General features: G+C 41.3%; 1 protein-coding gene across 1 annotated transcript; it reads right to left on the reverse strand.

The window, feature by feature from the left end:
- Positions 1-597: 597 nt before the first annotated feature.
- On the reverse strand, positions 598-21,241 carry tnks1bp1 (tankyrase 1 binding protein 1). Its single transcript, XM_061070173.1, has 10 exons — positions 21,088-21,241; positions 16,911-17,888; positions 12,586-15,472; positions 5,066-5,178; positions 4,345-4,423; positions 4,052-4,196; positions 3,783-3,919; positions 3,494-3,696; positions 3,299-3,384; positions 598-1,546 (listed from the first exon to the last, which is right to left on the reverse strand). Exons 2-9 carry the CDS (start codon positions 17,876-17,878, stop codon positions 3,309-3,311), a joined length of 4,608 nt encoding a protein of 1,535 aa, XP_060926156.1. The 5' UTR covers positions 17,879-17,888; positions 21,088-21,241; the 3' UTR covers positions 598-1,546; positions 3,299-3,308.
- Between the last annotated feature and the right edge of the window lie 2,985 nt (positions 21,242-24,226).

Genomic DNA, 24,226 nt, shown 5'->3' on the forward strand with positions numbered 1-24,226 from the left:
ACCACCAAAATATTATTGTAGTGTTGACAATACATATAGTGTTGACTCAGTGTTAGATAATGTGTGACTCATCTAACAGGTGTAACTCATTCCTTCCTCATTTTCACATCAGATGTGATGAGTCCATCTGCAGGTGCTGCATTAAATCTCAGACAGACCTGCACTGACTTATTCAACAGCAGTTACCACCACACACCTGGACACTGCAATGCACTGTTTGAACATCCCAGTCCATCCTCAGTATCTCTGCTTTAGCTGGTGCAGAACCTTCAAACCAACATCAAAACGCACAGGACACATATCGCTCCAATCCTTGTCTTACTTCATTAGCTGCTGGCGTTAAATTAAAAATAGATTTTAAGATTATATTTACAACTTTTAAAACCCAGCACAACAGTAAAGCCCGTTGTCACCTTGTTTAGATAGGTGCTATAGAAAAACATTTATTTATTATAATAAAAGGCCGCTTGTGATACAGGACTGAGATTATTTTTTCAGTTTAAAACTGATAAATAGGTCAATGATGCTTAATTCTCCATTGTCACTTATGTCTGAAGATATGCAGAGTAAATTTCCCATAAAATAAACGATACTCCATTGTATTTCATAGAAAAGGTTTTAATAAAGGTCCCTCGATTTCCTCTTATCATACAGACAGTTGATCATAAATGATTACAGCATCGATGACAGTCAATCATTAACGTTTAAAAAAAGCACTTGGAAAATAATTTCAAGCTGAAGAAAACATTTGTTTTGAGATTTTACAAAACACACTCTTTAAGTCCATTACAGCATTTCTGCATTTTCCTCTCAGCTCACTGCTGATGTTCTGATCAGCTTGTAGCCATTTTAATACAACCAGGGACTGTATCCTTACATGTTGGTCAACTTTGAAGAGAAGAAAGGCATTCAAGGTGTTCAAAAAAGAAAAAGAAAATCCCATGACCCTGTTACAACAATTATCTACTTGGTTAATCTATCGCACTGTATGGAAGATAATTTGCTATGTTTCTTAAAGTGCTAGGTAGTTTTACTTGGGACGATTTGTGATCTGTAAAATAATTCCAAAGGCATTTTATACAATTCCCACTAAATACACACAATTTGCGATCCATCATTTATATTCAGTAGTTCCTGTATATACAGTATAGGTGTGCATGTGTATGATGGTACGTACTCTGCTGAAGGTCTGGTGTTATCAGTTCCTGTCGGAATGTGATGGACTTGGAAATTCAGACAACAAGACAGTGCATGGCTTTTTTCTAAATTATATTGGGGTGTTCACCCTCCACTCAGCCTCTGTACAACAGTCAATAAAACATAAAACTTGGCATTAAAACATCACATCCTTGGCACAATTATTTCATTTACAAGATAAAAGTTATCAGGGGGGCTCTATATCCAGAAACCCCTCCTCTGATTGAACCAGTAAAGGTTCAAAATAAGGCACTCGAAGTGGAAAATGAGCAATCTTAACAAGACGTCTGTCAGGAGCATCATCGGCTGAGATGAATTGATTCTTGCTCAAAGGCCATGGTACAGTGTCCTAAAGGCAACGAGAGATACAGAAGGTTTAGAACAAAGTTTCTAACTAAAACAGACATTTAATAAAATTGAATCAGCATTTATCACAAAGGTACGATAGGTTTCCACACAAGAATGTAATAAGTTTCAGCATGGATGGCCAAGTGGTGCTTTAAGCCAAATTGGTCTCAACTTAACTGTACATCACAGTGACTCTGCTCAGACCTGGTTTTAACATCTGTCCTTAGTGATCTGATCACAAGTTCAGCACTAAGTTAAGGTCTGAACATATCCAAATGTGTCCTCAAAGTGTTGTCATATCCAATCACAAAAACTACATGTGGAGGTTGTCTGGCACACATGTGGCCACATTTTTTTTTCTGTGTGAACACAACATTGTTTTGGGCCACATATGAAGGACCGCCTACTTAGCTGACGTCCTCTGAGCCGGTACCGTCTCACAAATAACCAAACATATTTTGACAAAATGCATCATCCTAGCACAGCTGCACAAGATTAATTTAACCCGCCAACACTACTCTCTCGCTCTCACTGGCGCGCACACACAGATTCACACACACACACACACACACAAACACACCCACACAAACAAAGTGACATTTGACACATCTCTAAACTCAGACTGGGTAAAAACAACATCATTTGGACCGAAATTCTGAAAGTGTGAGATCAGATCACAAGTGGTCACAGGACAAACATTCACTATACATTTTAATGCCAGTGTGAACAGAAAAGTTACATACAAACAAATTGCATTCAGGTACAGCGATCACATTTTACCCACAGTGCAGATCTGATAGGAGAAAGTGTTGCAATGATATGGACCATTTCCTTTTTAATCTTTTCTTACATTAGTAACATGAGTGTTACCGACAGCCCAGAAAGGTTCAAACCATTCACGCTCTATTATTACCACCCTGTTTAGCTGTCTTTAATCATGACTTAGAGGCAAATTGGTCCTTTTAAAAAATGCCTTCACTCCTACAGTAACACATTGCATAAGCCAAATGCCAAAACCCTCACGACTCAGTCCTCATCTACGGCTGATTCTCTCATTAAGTTATTTAATGTTCATCATGCTGCAAGACATTTACTGCTTATGAAACTCTAACGTGCGTCTCACAGATACCAGCATCAAAGTTCTGCCGATGTTAGATAAATCAGGAAGTTATTCAAAAGATGCTTTTTCCCCAAAGATCACTGCATCATCTTTCAAAGACATAAAAAAAAGAAAAGAAAAAGGACAACTTTTTGGCCTGCTATTGGTACTATTGTTCTTATTCTTCTTTTTATTAATTTTCTTATTCTATCGTTACCTCCACTGAGGAGAGTATGTTTTCGTCTGTGATATTTTGAAGATCGTGGGCGCATGACCCAAGATAGAACCCATTCAATTTTGGTGCAGATCTGGATCAGGGGGCAGATCCATTAATTTCACCTGTGAGATAGGGCGTTTTATAAAATCTTCATTGATTTCTTAGAGAATGATTCAAGGAAATTATGAAAAAAAAAGTCGTGTTTAGGGGCCTGATATTGTGTGTGTAAGTTGGCCGCAGATCAAATAAAACTCTAGTGAAATTAAAATGTGGTTTGATGAGGGGACTGTTTTGCCTTGGTATGTGCCATTCTAGTTTTTTATTCATTTCAACAACAAGCAGATTGCAAGAATTTAAGATTTTAGTTCGCCTGTGACTTTATATTTTTTTTATGATTATTTGTATTTATTTATTATAACATCATCCATATAACTCACCCGTGTCTGGCTAAGCCTCGCTGTCGAGATGACTTAGGCGCTTCTTAGACTTCAGCTCTTTCAGCCAAGCAGGAGAAGAGCTGGTTCTGAATGACACACAGAATCACATTCATCTTTAGAATACTTTAATTTAATTTTCTCATCATTTCTAAGGTTTGAATATTTTTTAAGTGTGCTGTCGTGCTCTGTTCTTACCCTCCATCTGTGCCGCCCAGGGGTGGCAGCACAAGTGCGGCCCCCGCGAGATGAGAAGCAGAGCGAGGCGAGGAGCGGGAGACTGGTGAGGGTGATGGGGCTGTTGCCTCGCGTTGACCTCCTCGCTCTTCTCTTCCCTTGTGTTCTTCTGTCACATCTCTTCCCCCAGATGCTCCTCTCACTGATCTCCTTTTTAGTTGAGCCTTGGGGAGTAAGTCAAGACTTTCACTCAATGCAAATACTGACTGTTTCCATCACGTTTCATTTGGTAAAATGTATTTAAGCTCACAATCAGGGCTGTAGGGCTCAGACCAGGGAACACTGAGACTCTTTGTGAGGTGGGAGGGGGAGGTAAGGCTTTCTTCGGTTTTGGCTGATCCTCCTCAGAATCTGAGTCCCTTTGTTGGGAAGACACCTCCTTTCCATCTAGAAACAAAAAGTTAAGAGTCAAAACAGATAATGACTCTATTTGGTGTATGTTGCTTGTTTACTCTGAATTAAAGGAATTAGCTCCAGCCCTCTATGTTGATTAGATAATATTAAGGATGCTGTTATAACCTGCGGTGTCACAAGCCCTCCAATCCAACATGTCCCTTGGAGTTGGCGCTGCACGGATCGAGCGTGACGGACGCGATCGAAGTCGCCTCTTTCCAACATTGGCCTTGGATTTCTGTGCACTGGTGTCGAGGAGTGGGGCGGAGCTCTGTGCGCAGAAACAAACACACACACACACAAAAAATCTAGCAATAATCAAATAATAATCTAGAATATATACTACTACCACTGACCATACCGCTATTGTCGTCACTGCTCTGGTCTCCAGGAGGTTTAAGAAACAAAGAGAAACTAACCTCAGGGAATGAAGAGAAGTCAGTGGTATCAACATCTTGAGAGGCGACTTCAGGAACTTGGTCAGCGATCAGCTTTGGACTGAAGACAGAGAAAACATTTTTAGGGTCACAGACTTAGAAGAGAAGGCACAGTGTATTTTGAAGTGACGTTTTGAACAAAGGGTCACTCCTCTGGGCTTTGGACGTTGTGCTCCTTTAACCACAAGAGGGCACAGGGAGTTCAATTCCTGAAATTCTTTCTGGGACATTTTAATGTGTAGATGCAGTCTGTTATTCTGCCAGAAATTATGTTTCAGAAAATGCTTGTTTTACTAGATTACATTAATCTATTTATTGATAAAAAACAGAATCACACAAGGTTCTAAGGTTAAAAAAAACTAAACAGAAGAACAACTTTGGTGTCCAAATAATATTGGGTTATTTTTCAGATGCTTCGTCGATCATAGTAAGAAAGCCGAGTTCAACAAGCCCCTCTGACGTGCACCTCCAGGCTTCTTACTTTGAGGTGTACATGTAAAGGTAGCTAAAGGGCTTCTATTTTTCAGGTGTGCTCAGTTGGAATAAAACATCTACATCATGTGGAGCCACACCCCTCAGCACGAGACACAAAGAATGACACATAAACCTGTCTGGTCCTGTCTGCCTCCATCAGCGTACATTAAGGAAATGAAGTGTTAGTGGTAAGAGTTTGTATGATGTTATAGTTCAACCTCTCACTTACCTGTCAGTTTCAGGTGTCTGTTCATGGAGGGGACTCAGCTGCTCTGGCTCACTGTCTATCAGAGCATCCGTGTCTTTGTCATCTCTGTTTACAGAATAGCTGTTAACCTGTGTCTGAGAGGCAGAAAGATCATTCAATTATAAGGAATATGAATAAGAAAACATATTATACAACAGAACCAGAGAAAACATGAAGGAGCCATGTGATATCGTTGGACAAAATTACTTAATCTCTTTGGATTTACAGAATTATACAAAATAAAATGATGATGTGACGTCTGGCTTTTTTGCTGAGTAAATCTGCACATGAGAACTTTCACATTGTGGATCTGCGGCAGGGAGAAAATGGACCGTGTGCTGAGCCAAGATCACTAACTACAGAGGGAGAGGGACTGAGGACCAGCCAAGCATGCATCTTTTAATGAGCCGGTCACAGAGACTGGGCTGTCCTCAATAAACACTGACAGCGTGTGTATGCACGCACACGCACGGGCATACACACCTATGTGCGTTTGCACGGACACACCAAACACACTCATGCTGTCACGCCCACATGCTGGAATGCATGGGTGGACACACACAGATACACACACACACACATTCCACACAAAAGCAACTACTGTGCACCTCCTCACAAACATTCCTTTAAGCTCTCTTCATATTTTGTCAAGGGGCACATCCCAGTGTTGTTCTCTTGAATATTGTCTCCTGGATACAACACAGCACTCGTGTAAACAACCCTTAAAATCTCATATCCATCTTATCTCCTTCCTCCGTCCATTTATTACTCAGCATTCACACAGCAGCTTCATTTGCACAATGCCTGTTATCTGGCAGCATCACAGCATTAGTGAATAGGCTTCTAGAGATTTTCCTATGACCACAGACTGTGTTCAGTTATAGGGGAAAACAAAGTCTGGTCAAACAGAGACACAGTCTATGATTGAGCAATTTCACCAGCAACATGCAGCTCACCAAGTTATATCGTGATGTATATGTTTTTAACTTATTTTTCAGTCATGTCATGTAGCTCTTTCACCTCCTATTCACCCTGGTTCAAAAAGGACTAAAAAAGGAACTGTTTGGAATTGTGTGCAGCATGCAACAATGAATGAGACGAAGGGCAAATGTGTATCAGTCTCAGATATGCGGATTCCAATGAAACAGCTAATCCACTTGTATCATATCTTAGTTCGAGAAAAAGCAACTTATTACACGTCAACAGAGCAACTGCTCTTATGGACAAGTTCAAGTTCAATATTTCAGTTTTGATCCCTACCAACTCCTGAGGATAGGATTTTGCTTTTCAGTTGTCAAATGCTCCACTATGTTCACCAGTTGGTGTCTAACTTTGACTGCCTGTCATTTGCCACTGGACAGGTATCATACAGAGGGTTGACCAAAGCACTTTCATTAAAAACAGTGTCTGTTGTGGCTGGAAAAAAGTCTTTAGAACCGATACAATGAGCTGAAGGTTGTTAAATGCCTCTTAAAGCTGAGGGAAACTGTGATAAAAAACATGTTGATTTGCAACTCAGTGGAAACATTCACTCATGACTCAGTCATTTGAGCCATTGTTTATATATAAATATCTGTTAGTGCAACTTTAATCTACATATGCACAGAGATTCACAGATATATTCAGACACAAGATGGAAACTGAGCATTTTGGACAAACTCAACACATGTGTAGACATGTGTAACGTATGTTTAAACCCTACACCACAAAAAACAGCACCTGTAAACTATAATGATGGGTCTGAACAGTATGTGCTCATGAGGGCAGAGGATGTGCAAGTCAAGACAGGGTTGGCTTCATTACAGTTTACATGCATCACATTTCTGTCACAGTCATTGGTGGGTGATAGCTTGTTTACGATGAGGATAAGATGTAAAAGATGCCACAAGCAGAACTAATAGACTCTAATGAAACAGATGATGACCATCAACAACATCTCACCTCTAATAAAGGGAAATGAGGGGTCGTCTTATTAAGAGGGAAAATAGCCTGCAGGTTGTTTTCTCTTTTTTATGTCTCTTGTGAATGCACAGCCACATATAAACAGAGACACACACAATCACACTCACATGCAGGATACACCCAAAGCTAACACCTGAGAAATACTGAGAGTCACAGGCAAGTAAACTTGTGTGACACTGTTGATACCACAATATTTGACTGATCTACAGCAAAGAATTTAAATAAAGATAAACTGCTATCACGCTGTTGTTGGCAGTTTATACCTGGTTGACTGACTGAACGAAGTGTAAGACTGAAAGTCTCAAAGCCTGCAACAAGCAATACTAGTAAATCATCCATACCCCTAAAACCACTTACCACTTGCTGTGTGGAGAAAAAAGGCAGCTGCAGACATAGACAGTGCACAGACATAAACAGTCACTTTAACTATGAAGCTAGTCTAAGTGTTTGTTACTATCCTCTGCTTCATCTCCGACAACATGAACAAAGGTTTGTTGTTTTTAGATCACTAGCCTTCCTGAAACAGACGGCCACTGACTGCTGCTCTCCCTCTTTACATTTGCATGATCATCTATTGGCACATGGGTGTTGAAATATTAGACCAGGTGATGACTAACATGGAATAAATGGAGAATGGGTATTAATGCAATGAACTCAGGCTTTAAAAACTGCTGCGTTCATTATCATTGCACTAAATGTCTATAAAAATGAGCTCATCAAGACTTGAAGGTAAAATATAATTTTGATTTAACAGCAGATTATAATTGGACTTGACGCAGAGCATTTTAAAGCATTTATTGCCATCTACTGGGTTAATGCATCAGCTCTTACAGAGCAGGCTTCAGTGGTTCTCCTCGGCACAGTTTGCCGACTTCTGACGGAGAAGCGGCGCAGGGATCTCCTGCTACGTCTGGCAAAGCTACGGAGCGGTGACACGGCCCTCTGAAACCTTTCTCCTCCATCTCCACCTTCTTCCTCTTTATCCTCATCTTCCTCTTCCTGCCTCTCCTCTGTGTTGTTCCACACCAGCTCCAGAGCCTCTTGTAATGAGCGCCGGACGCTGCCCACCCAGCCCGCCACCTGCAGCTGGGCCGCTGACAGTTTCCCTCCAAAGTACTGCATGGTCGTAATGCTCACACAGCTGGTCGTCCAAGCACTAGGGTCACCATAGAAACTGGGCCACCAGAGGAATTGAATTACAGCTTTGAATGGATTTTTTTGAGTGAGTCAAAAAGCTGGATGTGGGATCTGGCTTTCAGTCGTCATTTTCAGGAAGCAGACGTTAAAGAAAACTCAAACTGTCTTCTTCAGAAAGACAGATTCTGAACTCATAAAAAGCAAGAAATAGTCCTTTGTCCATTTGAGCGTTGCCCATCGTCTCTTTCCATATTTTTATGGTTCAGGTTACACAAACTTCCTGGAACAGTCTATTATTTGCTGCCAGCAAAGAAGTAAATAGTATGACCAGCCATGTGTTTGCTCTGTGACGACACCACTCGACTGCAGCATTCACAATGATGGATATGACGTCCGAAACAGCAGCGTCCCAAAGAAAGACTTTCCCATCGTCACATCATATTATTATCCATTTGAAAGACACTGACAGAAGTGTCAATAAAAGTTTCTCTCACTGCAACTTGAAAAAAAGGAAAGCAGCTTTTCAGTCTGACAAAAAAATATTCTAGGCATTACCTCTTTTCTGCAACAGCCAAGCCTGTTTGCTTGTGTACCTACATCCGAGTTCACATTGCAACTCCGTTCTCCATTTAGAAAAAAAAGGAAAAGCAGCGTGGGAAATAGCTGCTTCCCCAAACATCCAAAGCCAGGTACACAGAGGTAGATCAGCCCTTTTTACCTCCTTGAGCCCAGACTGGTTCCAGGGAGCATCCGATCAAAACAAAGCAGAGGTCTGTGCTCAGATGTGGAAAATCCCAGGGGGAAGGAAGGTGCGGTAAGTGGGGCCAAGGTGTTTTCTGTACCTGCCTCCACTGCTCTCCTTCCGTAGCTACATGCAAGTAATGAATGAAGCAAGTCTTTGTGAGAGGAGAGGGAGAATAGGACAGCAGAAAACAGGCAGACTTCTGGAAAGTTGAGAGAAAGTATGAGCAACGCGCAGCAGGAGTTAGTTGAGTGACACGATGAACAGTGGACATGTGCACTTTCTTGTCAGTGGTTTGGCCCATCCTCTCTGTGTGTATGTGTGCCGGGAAGTGTGTATGTGTGTGTGATTGTGCAGGGGGATGACAGGCTCTCTCTCAAAATAGGGTGGAGGGATTGAGTCGAGAGACGGAGAGGAGATAGGGGCACCATGTATGGACATTTGACACGCTTCCCTGTTGGACACATCCAAATGAGGACATGATGACCACATAGCACCTTGGCCCTACTTACTATAACATCCTTCCATCTTTCCATCCATCCATCAATCTATCTGTCTTTTAGTCTGTCAGTGAATGAGAGTGCTGCACAGCCTGTGTTTGCCCTGTAAACATTTACCTCCTTCTCCTCAGTCAAATTGCTTTTCTCTGACACACAATAGTATTTTCCTGAGCTTTTCTTGCACCCAAGAAATTATACCCCATCTGAGACCATACAGTTTAGTCTTATGGCGGCCACATTATAGCAGCGTAAGGTGCTCTACATGAGATAAACTTCAGGAAGGAAGCATGAGGAAGATAGATTTGTAAGAGCAGCAGCACCACTCAGTGGTTGAAACAAGGAAGTACTCGCACAGCCAAGACCAATGCTTCAATACTAACAGCGTTATGATGTTGACGTTTCTATGCACAATGTCCCTTTGCAGTAGCTCACTGGTTATGTGGGTTATGATTTGTTTGCATAAGTGTGCGCGCTGCAAACAGAAAGACGATAACACAAAGACACGCACACATACTGTGCATACACACAGTTCAGGGCTCCAGGATTCGGTGCTTCCATTGACTCTGCAAAAATGTTGCATGTTCAAACAGGTGCTTGACTGATCTGTCTTGACTGGCAATGCCCTGTCAGCTGTTCTTTCACTTTGATGTGCAACCACATGCTTCTTCTTACTTCACCACAATTTTTTTTGTCTCTTTTCATGGTGAACAAACTTCCGCCTTCCGATTTCCAATGTTCCTTTCTCTTATGTTGTTTGAAATGTCTGTTTAATTATTAATTATCTAAATATTGTACTTGCCAATAAACTAAACATTGTGTTCAGGCCATTTGTAGTTTGTTTTAAGCCTCTTCCTCTTTTACATAAAAACAAGGCTAACATTGCTAACATTGCTAACAAGGCTAAAATGTCACAGTAACAATAGCTTAGTGTAACACTCCCTACTCATTAAGACGGCTTCTTTCAGGCAGTGGAAGATCACGTTTACATAAGGATCCACCCAGAATTTTGTTTAGTTGACTGAAAGGGAAGTAAAAATGTACGACTGAATAATGTTACTGATGTGAGATTAAATACATTTACATTACTAAGAGGAAGAAATATTAACTCTTGTCATGGAAATAGATTAGGATTGTTAAAGATCCGTACCACTCTCAGGTTTGTGACCCAAATTTGAAGCAGCCAGTTAGCTCAGCTGAAATCCGGGTGAAAACATCTAGCCTGGCTCTATCTAAATGCAAAAAAAAAAGACCTCTTGACGTCACTGATAAACACGAGACATCTTGTTTGACTAGCAAAATGGCAGTGCTTGTATATCCTGCCTTCATTTCTGGATAGTGAGAGGAAGTGGAGACGTGTCGTCCATCTTTCTATACAATCTATGGTTCCTTGCACAGACGTGACCTTGGTTATCGTTCTTCTTATTTTCATCATTTAACTATCCGCTCTCTAACATGTAATCCACACATGGTGCGTTCAATGAGGCACTGAATAGTTCAATAGTCCCTAATTCAACTGGTAATTACAGTGATAATCGAGGCTGTTTTAGTGCAAACAAAAACAAAAAATGTTTCTACAACATAAGAGCTGGAACTCTCACAGAGTGGTCAAATTGCTGAGCTGGCTCTGCAATTCACAGCAAAACCACTTGTACTTGCATGTAACATTTCTGTATGCAAATAACGCCCCCCTCTTTCACATGCTCCTACATCCTCCTTATATTTTCCACTGCTGTTTATCTTTATAAAAAGTTTTTTCTGGATGCAAAAATAAGAAGAAAATGAAAGTGTTAAACAGAAAATTGTAGATATAGATTCAGGGGAAGTCGTAACCTCACGGTCTGTTTCATTTGTGATTATCATAACCTCCCTCCTACATACATTCACACATCAGCAGACATAGAGTTCATACAGTTTGTTGTACTGTTGCAAATGGATGGAAAATTCACATGATGCATTTGGATCTGAGAAAGAAGAGACTCCTGACCCTGCAAATGTGTGTATATAAAATGGAACATGAAAAAAAAATCCAAACTCATCCCGAGCATCTTCAGGGTTATTTGACAGCACTGATGGAGAACTGTACACATTCACAGTTGCATGCATGTTTGTTTAATCACATCTCCCACTCTGACATATTTTTTTATAATCTTGAAACACAATAGACTTACACACGGCACACAGAATGGATTTGCTTGCTTGCTTCAAGTACATAAGTAATAATGGTAATAATAATGTTAGAGATAAAATCCAAATTGTAGCCTGGCACCCCACAAATTCAGGAATATGCCAAAATGAAAACGTTGTTAGACGCGACTTATAGGAAGACAGTCTCAGACGAACTTATTTCCTCAGGCAATTCACTCCACAACCTTAGGGCCTTGATACCCACCCTCTGCCTCATCAAGTTTTCTGCCTTGATTCAGCAAGAGACAGCAGACGCTTGCCTGAAGATTGCAGGCTGCACAGAGGTAAATAGCCGTTAAAAGATCTGAATTATACCCTGGGGCCAGGCCATCAAGAGCCTAATAGGTAATCAATAAAATCAACCAGGAGCCAATATAAAGCAGGAGCCAATATAAAACTTTAAGACAGGTGTGATGTGATATCTCTTAGTTCTAGTTAATAGCTGTGCTGCTGAATTTTGTACATCATTTAAGACTGGACTTTAGTCGCCATGAAGTTGACTGGTAAGATTTTATGCTGTATACTGTCAGTCCTAAAGAGGTGACAAAAATGAGTGCACACACTCACACAAACACACACACGCACAAACACACACACACACACACAAAGACACTCACACAAAGACACATTCTGACATGAAACTTAATTAAGCCAAAGCAAGTATGACAAGTATGATATCGTCCTCATGTTTCAGGAATAGTTATGTGTTGATGTAGATGGGGTGAGGTGTGTGTGTGTGTGTGTGTGTGTGTGTGTGTGTGTGTGTGTGTGTGTGTGTGTGTGTGTGTGTATGTGTATGTGTGTGTGTGTGTGTGTGTTTGTGTGTGAGATTGACAGGTAAATATGATTCAGCGGTGAAACAATCCTATGTACACTCCTGTCTCTCCTCTTTCAACCTCACACTATGAATCTGGCATTTAACTTCCTGGTGTATGGTTTGTTGCATTACAAGTGAAAGAGGCAGAATGTTGTATTACCTTATGATCTTCTTCTTCTTCCTCTCCTTCATCCATCTCTTCCTCTATCTCCTCATCCTCCTCTTCCTCCACCTCCTTCTCCTCCTCTTCCTCCACTTCGAATGTGATGAGCTGTTCCTCCTCTGGCCTCTCTTCCACCTCCTCCTCCTTCTCCTCTGCTCTCTCCACAGCTGGAGGAGGCTCTGGACTGTCTGGTTTTGCACCATGCTGGGGTGCGTAGTTTTCCTGAGGGGAAACACTCTGGGGCATCAGCACCTCCTCCTCTTCTCTTCTATCCACGGGACTTGTTGTCCAGCTGTCGACGACTGGACTAGTTTCCGCTTTGGGCCGCGAGCCCCATCTCTTTGGCTTGACTGAAAAATCGTCAAAAACCACCTCGTTCAGAGGCTTCCTGACGGAGAAGTCATCGTACACGACTTTGGTCGGACTCCCAGGGGTCTCTGAGGGTACATTTGGGGTCCTCGAGTTCTGAGGGACGTCTTCAGAGTCAAAGCTGATTAAATCTGCTGCACTCTTCCTTCCCTCCCTTTCTCTTTCTTCATACATTCTCACCCTTTCCTCCAGTTCTTTCTCTCGCTTCATTTCCAATTCCTCCTGCATTTTTCTCTCCAGCTCCACCAAACGTTCCCTCTCCATCTGTAACCCCCTCTCCTCCTCCCTTCTCTCCTCCTCTCTCTGTTTTTCTATTCGCCTCGTCGTCTCCATCTCTCGCTCTCTTTCCTGCTGCATTCTCCTCTCCAACTCCTCTCTTTCTTTCTCCTCTTCCTCCTGTCTCTGTCTTTCCCTCATTCTCTCTTCTTCTTCCAGCCTCCTTTGCCTATCCCTCTTTCTTTCCTCAGCCTCCTCTCTTTGTCTTTCTTTCTCCCCCTCCTCTTGTTTAAGTCTCTCCTCTTTCTGCCTCGCTCTCTCTCTGTCCTCCTCTTTCTGTCTCTGCCACATCAACTCTTTTTCTCTCTCCCTCTCTCTTTCCTCAGCCTCCTCTCTAATTCTTTCTTTCTCCACCTCCTCTTGTTTAAGTCTCTCCTCTTTCTGCCTTGCTCTCTCTCTGTCCTCCTCTTTCTGTCTCTGCCATATCAACTCTTTTTCTCTCTCCCTCTCTCTTTCCTCAGCCTCCTTTCTCAATCTTTCTTTCTCCCTCTCCTCTTGTTGAAGTCTTTCCTCTTTCTGCCTCGCTCTCTCTCTTTCCTCCTCTTTCTGTCTCTTGAACATCAACTCTTTTTCTCTCTCCCTCTCTCTTTCGTCAGCCTCCTTTTTCAATATTTCTTTCTCTCTCTCCTCTTGTTGAAGTCTTTCCTCTTTCTGCCTCGCTCTCTCTCTTTCCTCCTCTTTCTGTCTCTTGAACATCAACTCTTTTTCTCTCTCCCTCTCTCTTTCATCAGCCTCCTTTCTCAATCTTTCTTTCTCCCTCTCCTCTTGTTGAAGTCTTTCCTCTTTCTGCCTCGCTCTCTCTCTTTCCTCCTCTTTCTGTCTCTGCAACATCAACTCTTTTTCTCTCTCCCTCTCTCTTTCGTCAGCCTCCTTTTTCAATCTTTCTTTCTCCCTCTCCTCTTGTTGAAGTCTTTCCTCTTTCTGCCTCGCTCTCTCTCTTTCCTCCTCTTTCTGTCTCTGCAACATAAACTCCTTTTCTCTCTCCCTCTCTCTTTCCTCAGCCTCCTTTTTCAATCTTTCTTTCTCCCTCTCCTCTTGTTTAAGTCTTTCCTCTTTCTGCCTCGCAGTCTCTCTGTCCTCCTCTTTTTGTCTCTGCCGCAGCAACTTGTTTTCTCCCTCCATCTCTTCTTTTTCTTCTTGTTCTAAACTCTCTGTCCGTTTCACCCACTCTTTTTCCCACACCTCCTCTCTTTGTTTCCTTTTATTAATCTCCTTCTCTCTCAGTTGCCCCTGTGATTTGTGTTCCTCGTGTTCATGAATCGGTCTCTCCTGCTCCTCCCTCAACCTCTGTCTTTCTCTTTCCTCCCTCAACCTCTCTCTTTCACTCTCCTCCTGATCCTGCTTTAGTCTCTCTTCTTTCTGCTTTGCCTTCTCACTTTCCTCCTGTCTTTGTCTTTGCAACATGATCTCCATCTGTCTTTCCCTTTCTCTTTCTTCCTCTCGTAGCCTCTCCCTTTCGTGTTCCTCTTCTCTCAACCTTTCCCTCTTCCACTCCTCTTTCCGCTGTCTCTCCATCTCCTCCTCCTCCAACTTCTCTCTTTCCCTTTCCTCCTCTCTCCGTTTTTCCTGTTCCCTCTGCCTCAAGTTTTCTTTCTCCTTCTCTTCCTCTCGTTTATGGTCTTCTTCCAACTTAAGTCTCGCCTGTTTGTTCTCCTCTGCTCTCTGTCTTTCAAGCTCCAAATGTTTCAGTCGCTCCTCTTCTTGTTTTAGCTTCTCTTGATCCTTTCTCTGAAGACTTCCCACTCGTCTGTAGACGGGGAGCGAAACAGTTTCCTCCTCAGCTTTATCCTCAGAAGCTTCTTCTTCTTCTTCTTCTTCTGAGCTGGACTCCGACGCTGAGCCCAGGATCAGTGGAGGCCCACCATCGTCTCTCTCCACGATACCAAAGCGAACAGAGCGACGCTTGACATTGTCTCTCTTTAGAGGTCGCTGGCCACTGTCTGCCTCATCGTTAGCTGTTTGCGTTGCAGATGGGCTTCGACTGCGGAGTCGAACCTCGCCATCGGTTGATTTCTTCTGCTTGTCCTCTCCAGGTTTCTCGCTTGAGCTAACCGTAGACTTAATTTCTGTAGAAACGTCTTTAGGTGTTTCCACTGGGGGCTGTATGGGGGGTTCAGCTGAGGAGATCTTTGGACCTGGATCCACATCCTTTGTAGACAACGTTCTGGTTGCGGCAGGTTTCTCATGTGATGGTGTTTCGGGTATTTTCTCTGCTATTGGAGCAGCCATGGGCTCAAAGCTGGAGAAGAGACAGAAATCATCAGTTGTTCTTAATTCAAATTAGTTTAATAAACCTGGTTGGCACTGCTCAGTTGTGTCATTTCATCTAAGCATATACCATGTCAGAGGAAAGGAAGATTTCAGCTTTTCGGCAAATATACTTGCTGTTGTTCTACGAGTTCGATTTAAGGACTTCTGTCTATAAATGTGAAGCTTGAGTGAGACAGCTGTTGAACTATTCCTTTGTTTTGGTTTTATTTGCCAGGTCTTGTGAAACACATGCCTAACGCATCTCCTTCTCCCTCGTCAATAGAGATGTGTTATTTTTGGGGAGTTCAGAGCATTGGAAGTTTAAAAAACATAGAACATATCTTTTCAGAAACAGAATCTCTGTAACTGTGGATTTCTACATAGCTGTCAAGATTTTTCATAGTTTTGCTTACTTTGAGTAGAAAATAGTTCCAGAAAAAATGTTAGCAATGAAATCTCTTCAAAACAGGGAGGACTCTATTTCTGTAAAGACTTGTTGCTGCTATTGTTTCTGGATGGATGGATCATCTTTAGAACCCCCGAGGGGAAAATTGTCTTAAATTGAAGTCAACTCTCTTAAAGACTGAGAGCGGGCTTACTTTCACATGTAGATTTCTGTGAGGAGAACAAACAACATTCTGCTTGCAACCACTATAGTGAGAACGGCAGCAGAATACTCAGGGATGGATATCTGACAAAAACTGACATCATTGGAATATTCAAATCTTTTACGTTGTAACACTGCAGTAAAAATATTTCATTGCATCAATAGATAACTTCAATAAAGTAAGTCGCAGTTATAAATGTACTTATAATATCAAAAAGTAAAAGTACTCATTAGGAAATTATAACCTTGGGAGTGTTACTTCATATAATTTTCATTGATGTAGAATTGAATGTAGTATTGTATGTTTAAGTAGCATTCTGGTTAATGTGTTGCATCAAAAATAAGCAGCTAAAGCTGTAATTGAGTAAAAACTACACCATTCCCCTCTAATTTTCCCCTTTAATGAAGAAGAAGTATATAGAACAAGTTTTTTACATATATACTCAAGTACATTACTTGAGAAAAAGTAGTAGGTTGAAGAGCCAATCTTAAAATTCATAATGAGGCCAGGTTTGCTCTCTTATCTAAACTATTTTGTTTGAGGACATAAATCTGGCTGCAATCTTGATATTATAAGCAACGTTATTCATTTACCACATCCACACAGTGTGCATTAAACAAAACTGAGGAAAACATTAAAACACTTGAAGCATCTCACATTTGAGAGTACCAATTGACTGGTATGAGTCATAATATTAACATTAACCTTAAAATAAACTTCTTGCTTGGCTGCACTTTGAAGAGAATGTTATTTTCCTTTCCCTCGTGTCTGGTCATGTCACTAAATTCAAACCGCACTGATAAAATTAAGCTCACTCACCTACGAGACCGAGGCCGAGGTGCAACCTGAGGATTCTCCTCCGTCTTGGCACCCTCAGAATTTGTATCCACCACCCAGTGTTTGATTCGCTGCTTCACGCCCCCTGTACAGTTAACGATGTCGGGCTCCTCTTTCTTTGTCATGACCTCTGGCCTCTGTGAGGAGTCAAACAGAAGACTGATTCTGCGCTTGATACTTCCTCCTCCGCCATAATCTTCCTTCAGTCCTCCTTCATCAGTCTCTCTGCTTGATGGCTCTGTTGTCTGGTTCTGCTCTAGGTTGGAGGACGCCGGCTTGTTTGACTCGTCTTTGCTGTCGCTCGTAGATACGGTTATCGTTGGCTGGGGAGGCCGGGGTGCACCACCCGACTGAAACCTTGAAGTGAGCTTCGTGGACAGACTCCTCCTTGGGCCGCCCCATCGATTCACCGTATTTGGCGGAGAGGAAGCGCCGCTCCCTGGTTCTTCAGGCTTTTGGACGACAGACGGCTGAGTTTCATCTTCTTTCTTTTTGTCATCTTTCTGTTCTGAGTTGGTAACAAGATCAGTGGATACATTGTGGTTTGTTTGGAGGACATCGTCTTTCTGCAGTGGCTCGGACGTGGGTGTCTCTTTGGGTGGAGAAGTTTGTGAGGCAGGATCGGATTTTCCTGGAGCGACACTAGAATCAGGAGTATCCTCGTCACGTTGGGTTGGTGTACTTTCTTTGGTAGTTTTTGCTATATGTTTCGTGTTCTCGCTCACAGACCTGAGTTTGGAGCTAGGGGCAGTGGTTTGCTTGGGAGGTTTCTGAGCGTGGGCGGTCGGAGTCAGTTTGGCGACATCCGCAGCTTCAGATTTTCCAGTTTGGTTCGTTGTTGACTTGACAGTCTTGGTGGTGACCGTCTTTGGAGCGTGGATGGAGCGAATGGAAGTGTTCTTCTGCAGGGAGAAGGGCTTAGGAGCAAGCAGAGGTTTGGAGCGCTCCATAACTGAGTCGCTGAAAGCAGAAGAAGAGAGGGGACGTTTATATAAAGCAAACTGCAGAATCAACACAGAAAAATCTGACCACTCTGTGTTGAGACACAGCCAGCTGGTTGTGTTGTTACAACAAAGAGTGGATAAGTCTGGTCTGTCTAGATTTCTGAAAGCTCTTTACCTCTGCAAGAGCGAAGAGAAACCAGATTATTACACTGAAAACACCAGAAACCATCACATGCCTTTCTGCGGCAATCACCTTTATGCAACTATATGAGATACTACAAAACTTGTGCCTTCCTAAGATGGACAGGATAAAAGAGGAGTTGGAAAGAGAGCTCGGAGCCCTGATACCTCCCAATGTGTGGGAGGAGAGTTTGGAGCACATCCATGAATGTTCTATAAACGCCCGACACTGTTTGATTCAATTTAAAATAGTGCACAGACTTCACTACTCCAAAACGAAGCTGCATAAAATATTTCCTGAAGTCTCTCCTTTGTGTGAGAAATGTGACTCCATGGAGGGTACTCTATCTCATAGTTTCGCTCTCTGCCCCAAACTTCAGAACTATTGGCATGAAATATTTGATTTATTTTCGTTGATTTTGGGGATCCAACTAGATCCAGATCTTATCTTAATAATTCTGGGAACATCTGAGGGGCTAAGGAAGCTAAATAGTACACACTGTTGTCTTTTTTCTTTTCCTTTTGTCCTGTCCTTTTTGTTTCATCTGTTTTGTTGATGCAGGGCATTGCTTGTTTACTAACTGTTCTTTTTTGTCATTAGTCTTTTTTGTCAGGGATTACTTTTTCACCTTCTGTAAAAAACAAAGGAAACATAACTGTCGACTGTTAATTTTTCTGTTATGTGACTGGTTTCCCAATAAACATATTTGAAACATAAAGCTGTGTTTCCACTAGTCAAAAAACCCAGACACCCAGCATCTTGCTTTGCCTGTGATCGGAATGGATACAATCAGAATTCTCTCCCTGGTCAAATGACTCTGCAGTAGACACAGGTTTTCATCCGCTCCTGCTCTGAGCGACTGTGATGGAAACTTGACACCCAGGTAAACATGCTAATTTGGAAAGACAGCGAGGTGAGCACCTCAGTTAAGGTGCATTGTGACATCGAACATGACGCACCAGGGGAAAAAAATGTAAATGCAAACTCCTCCACTTGCAATGGGAAGAGTGAATCTGCTTTCTTAGAGGGTTAACCCATAAAACCTGTGTATACCCAGTACTTTAGGTGTAAGAGAGGTGTAACAGTATCGATCTGACAAGTCACTGTCACTTTTGTTACACGTACCGTTTGAAGGGTCGTCTTCACTGAGGATCTCCAGAGACCAAAAAACACTGACTCAAAGAGTAGAGAGGAATAATACAATAGCCTACTGAACATAAAGCTCCATTACAGCCTGACTGAATCATCAGTCGACAGGTTATATCTGCTAAGATGAGCTTTTCACTGACATAGTGTGACTGCATTTATGTTTGCTGATAGGAACACCTTAGGAATCGTTATCAGTTATTTTATTTGTTACTTATTACTCCTTAACACCAGTATTGGCATCAGCCACTGAAAATCCATATCAGTCGAGCTCTGGTATTTATTATTTCAAAATAATACATAAATACTTGACCCTTTCAAGAATGACTCTTTCACATCACAGTTAACCAATCACAGGTTATTAACCTTCTGTCACTGATATCTGATCATTTCATCATCGCTTCATTGAGCTACCAACCAGTAAATAATTTATGGAGCAGCAACTAATGATTATTTCCACTGATGATTGTTTCCATTATAGATCCTGACTATTATTTTCTCTCGTCACCCTTTTTTTAGAAGAGTCGCAGAGTAATTCCTCTTGATTTATCAGCTAACTGTTTCAATTGAAAACTACTCCAATCGCTTCAGCACATGTTTGATGGTGTATAATAATGCACAAGTTTGATCATCTTTGATGCATAAATATGATACGATGTGAATTACGATGGGAGTTTGACAGTTTATTTTAAACCACACTGAATGAGAAGATGAAAAGCAACTAAAACAGGCAGGTGTGGTGTTGTCAGAGACCGAAACATGTCCGATGAGTCATCGCACGTCTACAACATGACCCTAACCCCAATGACACAGACACATCAGACTGAACTGAACCCACCCACACGTGATCAGGTTCAAACATCTCAAGACAGCCTTCACTTAAAAACTCCCAAACTTTCCAGCTTGTGTTTGAGGAACGAGAATGCTTCTAAAGTCTTAAACCCTGAATACCAGAGGCGCTGCTGCGCTCAGCACTCATCTGGTTTGACCTGAAAGACTTTTGCACAAACCAGTAGCTCCACGCCCCACACTGTAATAATGTGCAACACTCGATGTGTCAGCAATAAGCTCAGTATCAACACAGCTGCTGTCCATATAGACGCTCTGGATGCACAGTGAAGATGGCTTTTGCACTTAGGCAGTTCTTGCATGTGTCATGTTTTAAGTCTTATTCATCGTTGCCTAAACACAGTCCTCCTGTGGGTTTCCCTTGATATTGTGTAATAGGATCAGACTTGCTGGTAACACCACCCAGTGAGGAAGTGTTGCAGGGTTTTGGGGATGTGTTCAGGATCTGTGTTTTCCTCAGGAATAAACAGTCTCCAGCAGGCAAAGCTTCAGCTGACAGATGGTTTATTTTTGCTTATTTAGGCCACAGTCATGGACCCACAGCTCCCAGACTGTAAACTCCCTTTATCTGTGTTTGCCTTCAGAGTCTGTTACCCTGCCAAGGTTTCATATTGATATTAAACGATTATTCATGTGCTGCTGTGAGAGATGCTAATAATGTCTGATCTGTTGAGTCTCCTACACGGAAACATCGCGCTGTGAGGACGTGTGGTTTACATTAAAGAGTGAGATGAGGTTTTATTGTCCAGCTCTATCCATGTGTTTGACTGGGAGTTGTTAATAAGTGACTAATAAACACGTCCACAATGAACTCTCTGTCGCTGAACCAGCAGCAGCGCGTCCCCTGAACATACTGATAAACGAAAGTAACTTTACATTGACTTTAAACTCGGTTACACGTCTTTTCTGTGAGACCACGCGTAAAAGTAAAAGTTGTACGTAACGCAGCGGAGAGTGTGCACCTGCTCTTCAGGTCAGCTCCCCCCCCCTACCACGCCATGTGTACATGAAGCTGCTGTGTTGTTATTTACGTGTTTACCTTCAGTCGTCACGCAGGCATTCGGGTCGAGGGAGGAAGCGGGAAGAAGTAAGAAAGTGTTTCCGCGATGGTTTCTTCTCCTGCTGAGCTGTTGTCACACTCTTCTCCCGCAGCTCATTCACACAGAGTGGGAGACGTCAGGCCGCTCCTACACACACACACACACACACACACACACACACACACACACACACACACACACACACACACACACACACACACACTCACACACACACACACACACACACACACACACACGCATACAAACACCAGCAGACACTCCCTCTCTACCGATACACAGCACCAGAGCCAGGCTCCCTGCGAGGTCAAGCTACACACACACAAGACAAGGAGAGACAGGAAGTACAGGAGTGTTTTCCAAAGCAATGTTAAATGATATATAGATAATTTATATCATGTATGTTCAGCTACCATTTTATCATTATTAACTACGGGTGCTTATACTCGCGGTATCTTTTGTTCTCAACTTGTATTAAACTATTTTTATTCTTCTAAATTTTGCTTATAGTCTTTTATTATAGTTTCCTTATTTCGTTTTTTATTCCACACTCCTTTACCCTTCTTAAAATCAGCTCAGCTCAGACATTCTATTCTGTGCTATTTTATTCTATTCATTTGTCTATTTAATTATCTCCATTTTACTGTGTGCAGTACACTAAATTTGCTTTTAATTGTTTTTAATTGTGTCCTTTCTTTGCCCTTGTTGTTTTTGTTATTACGTCTGTCTTATTATCATGTTATCATGAAAGACGCTGTATAAATAAAGTTTGATTAAAGAGTTGATTGGTTGATTGGTTGATTGCTATAGCATTAATTTACCGACAGAAACACTAATTACACCCACTTGATACAAGTTGTGCTTAGGTTGAATTTCTATGCCAATTTCAAAGACTATTGCAGTGCTCAATCTTAACCTACCTGTTCCCTTGTCTTGTGTCAATGCTCCTACTTTACATGTATTCCTTTCTTTTCATTAGTGAATTCTACAATATAGGCTACTGTCACTTTTTACTGTTTTTGTGCTGGGAGTTCTGTGCAGAGCTTCTTATAAACAGTCTATGGTGCAGAGTGAAATTTGAAAATATGGGTCCTATCCACATCAAGCAGGTCAAATGTAATGGATGGAGAATGGTGATTGGAGCGCAAATGAAATGAAATCTCAACTTTGCACATGGAAAGTTACAGAAGGTGTTTTTTTTTTGTTTTATTTTGAAAATGTAGAGTGTAAGTGGCCTGTGACTTCACAGTAGCTTGACGGCAGTACGTTGTTCAGTTGACCGGATAAACAGGTTCAGAGTGAAAAGGAATTGTATCCATGTAGCTCTCCCAGCTTCATGGGGAGTTCTGACGTGACCCGAGGCTTCTTCACAGCAGGAAGTGCTCACATCATTTACATCAAACTTTATTTGCTTTACCCGCGCTGCAGAGCAGGCAATAGCACAGCGACAGTGAAGGGATCTGTGACTCTCAGCAGCAAATCTGAGAAATAAGACTTCGGATGAATTGACCGATGTGTGTGTTTGATTGAATGGTCCTGGTTACTTTGTAAATATATAGAAAAAATAATTAAATGTTTCCAACGTTTTCGCATCACAAAAAAGTAGCAACTTTGGGTCTTTTCTTATGTTTGAGATGTTGTGACAGTTCCATCAAAAGGCCGAGCCCTCTAAACCTCTTGAGGGGTTTCATTCAATTAACTGTACCAGATATCAAATGATCAAATATTTCACTGAACGACCAGGTTTGCATTTACAACCATATCTCGTGACCTTTCAGTTTGGAACTGGAACACCCAAACTAATTTTGTAGATAAACTTAGCTGAATCTCAATGAGTTACAACAGTGAGCCACTGTAATTCAATATTCTTCTCAATTATTACTTTCTCTGTTGATGCCTTAAGTACATTTCATCGTGATACTGTTTTGATTTGATTAGAACCACAAATATAAGATAATTATACTTATAACACAAGTCAAAGATCCAGTGTGTCAGATTTAGGTGAAAAGGATCTATAGACAGCAATGTTTTTGTAGTGGCCCAGACTGGACAAACTAAACACCCTTTGGGTTTTTATGACAACTGAAGGTTACCACAGGTTCTCTTTCATGTTTGGAATTCAGTGATTTTCTGGCACTTATTTCTACACACTGCAACTTTAAGATAAGATTGAAATTCAATAATTCATTCCTATGCCAGATCTTGCTCCAAAGTTGCAATAACACAGAATATTACTGTATAATAGTAGAAAAATAAGTCAAGTATCAAGTATAATGAGAAGTAAGAGAGGACCAGTCAGTGCCTGCAAATAAGATAAGTTACAAAATAATATTCGAATAAAAAAAATAGGAAAAGAAGTAGTGTTTTATATGACAAATGAGTATTACACAAATATATACATACATGATAATGAATATTATATTACACATGATATTCATATATTTCAGTAGATGATGGTAATGGAGGTGATATTGAACAAGAAATTGTAAAAGTAGTATTACAGATATAGCACATTATAATGTAACAGTGATATTGCGCATGATGTTGAGCAGTATTATTCATTTTGCAAGGTGATATTGTATGTGGTGGATGAAGTACTTCAATATTTTACCTTAAAGTACCACATTCACTTTTATACTTGAATTAAGATAAGTAAGTACATGATTTTAAATATACATATAGTAAAAGTAAATGTATTTGCTGTCTGTAGCCTATTCTCTTCTGCAATGGTCACCTATGTAATTAACTGTGCATACTGTATATTTAGTTTAATGCTAGATTAATACAGACTCTGTCCTATGAATAGAGAATACTACATATGTTACTATTGAAAACGCTTCTATTGTGATATTTATCAATGGCTGAGGCCTCATGTCTAATTGCCTGCCTGCTCTGAAAAGTGAAAAGTACCTGAAAATAAATCTTCTTTAGTAAAGTACAGGTACTTGAGAACAGTAATGAAGTGAATGTACCACAGCCCATCACTTCTTTATATACAGTCTATGATCCAACCATAAGTCATGCCAAAATAATGCTGCTTTCAGTTATGGGCCTACAATTAGAAAAATGTACTTAACACAATACAAGGGTTCGAACTTTTAGTTTTATTTATAAATTATA

The sequence above is a fragment of the Limanda limanda genome, chromosome 4 (genome assembly GCF_963576545.1).
Source record: "Limanda limanda chromosome 4, fLimLim1.1, whole genome shotgun sequence".
Lineage (NCBI taxonomy): Eukaryota > Metazoa > Chordata > Actinopteri > Pleuronectiformes > Pleuronectidae > Limanda > Limanda limanda.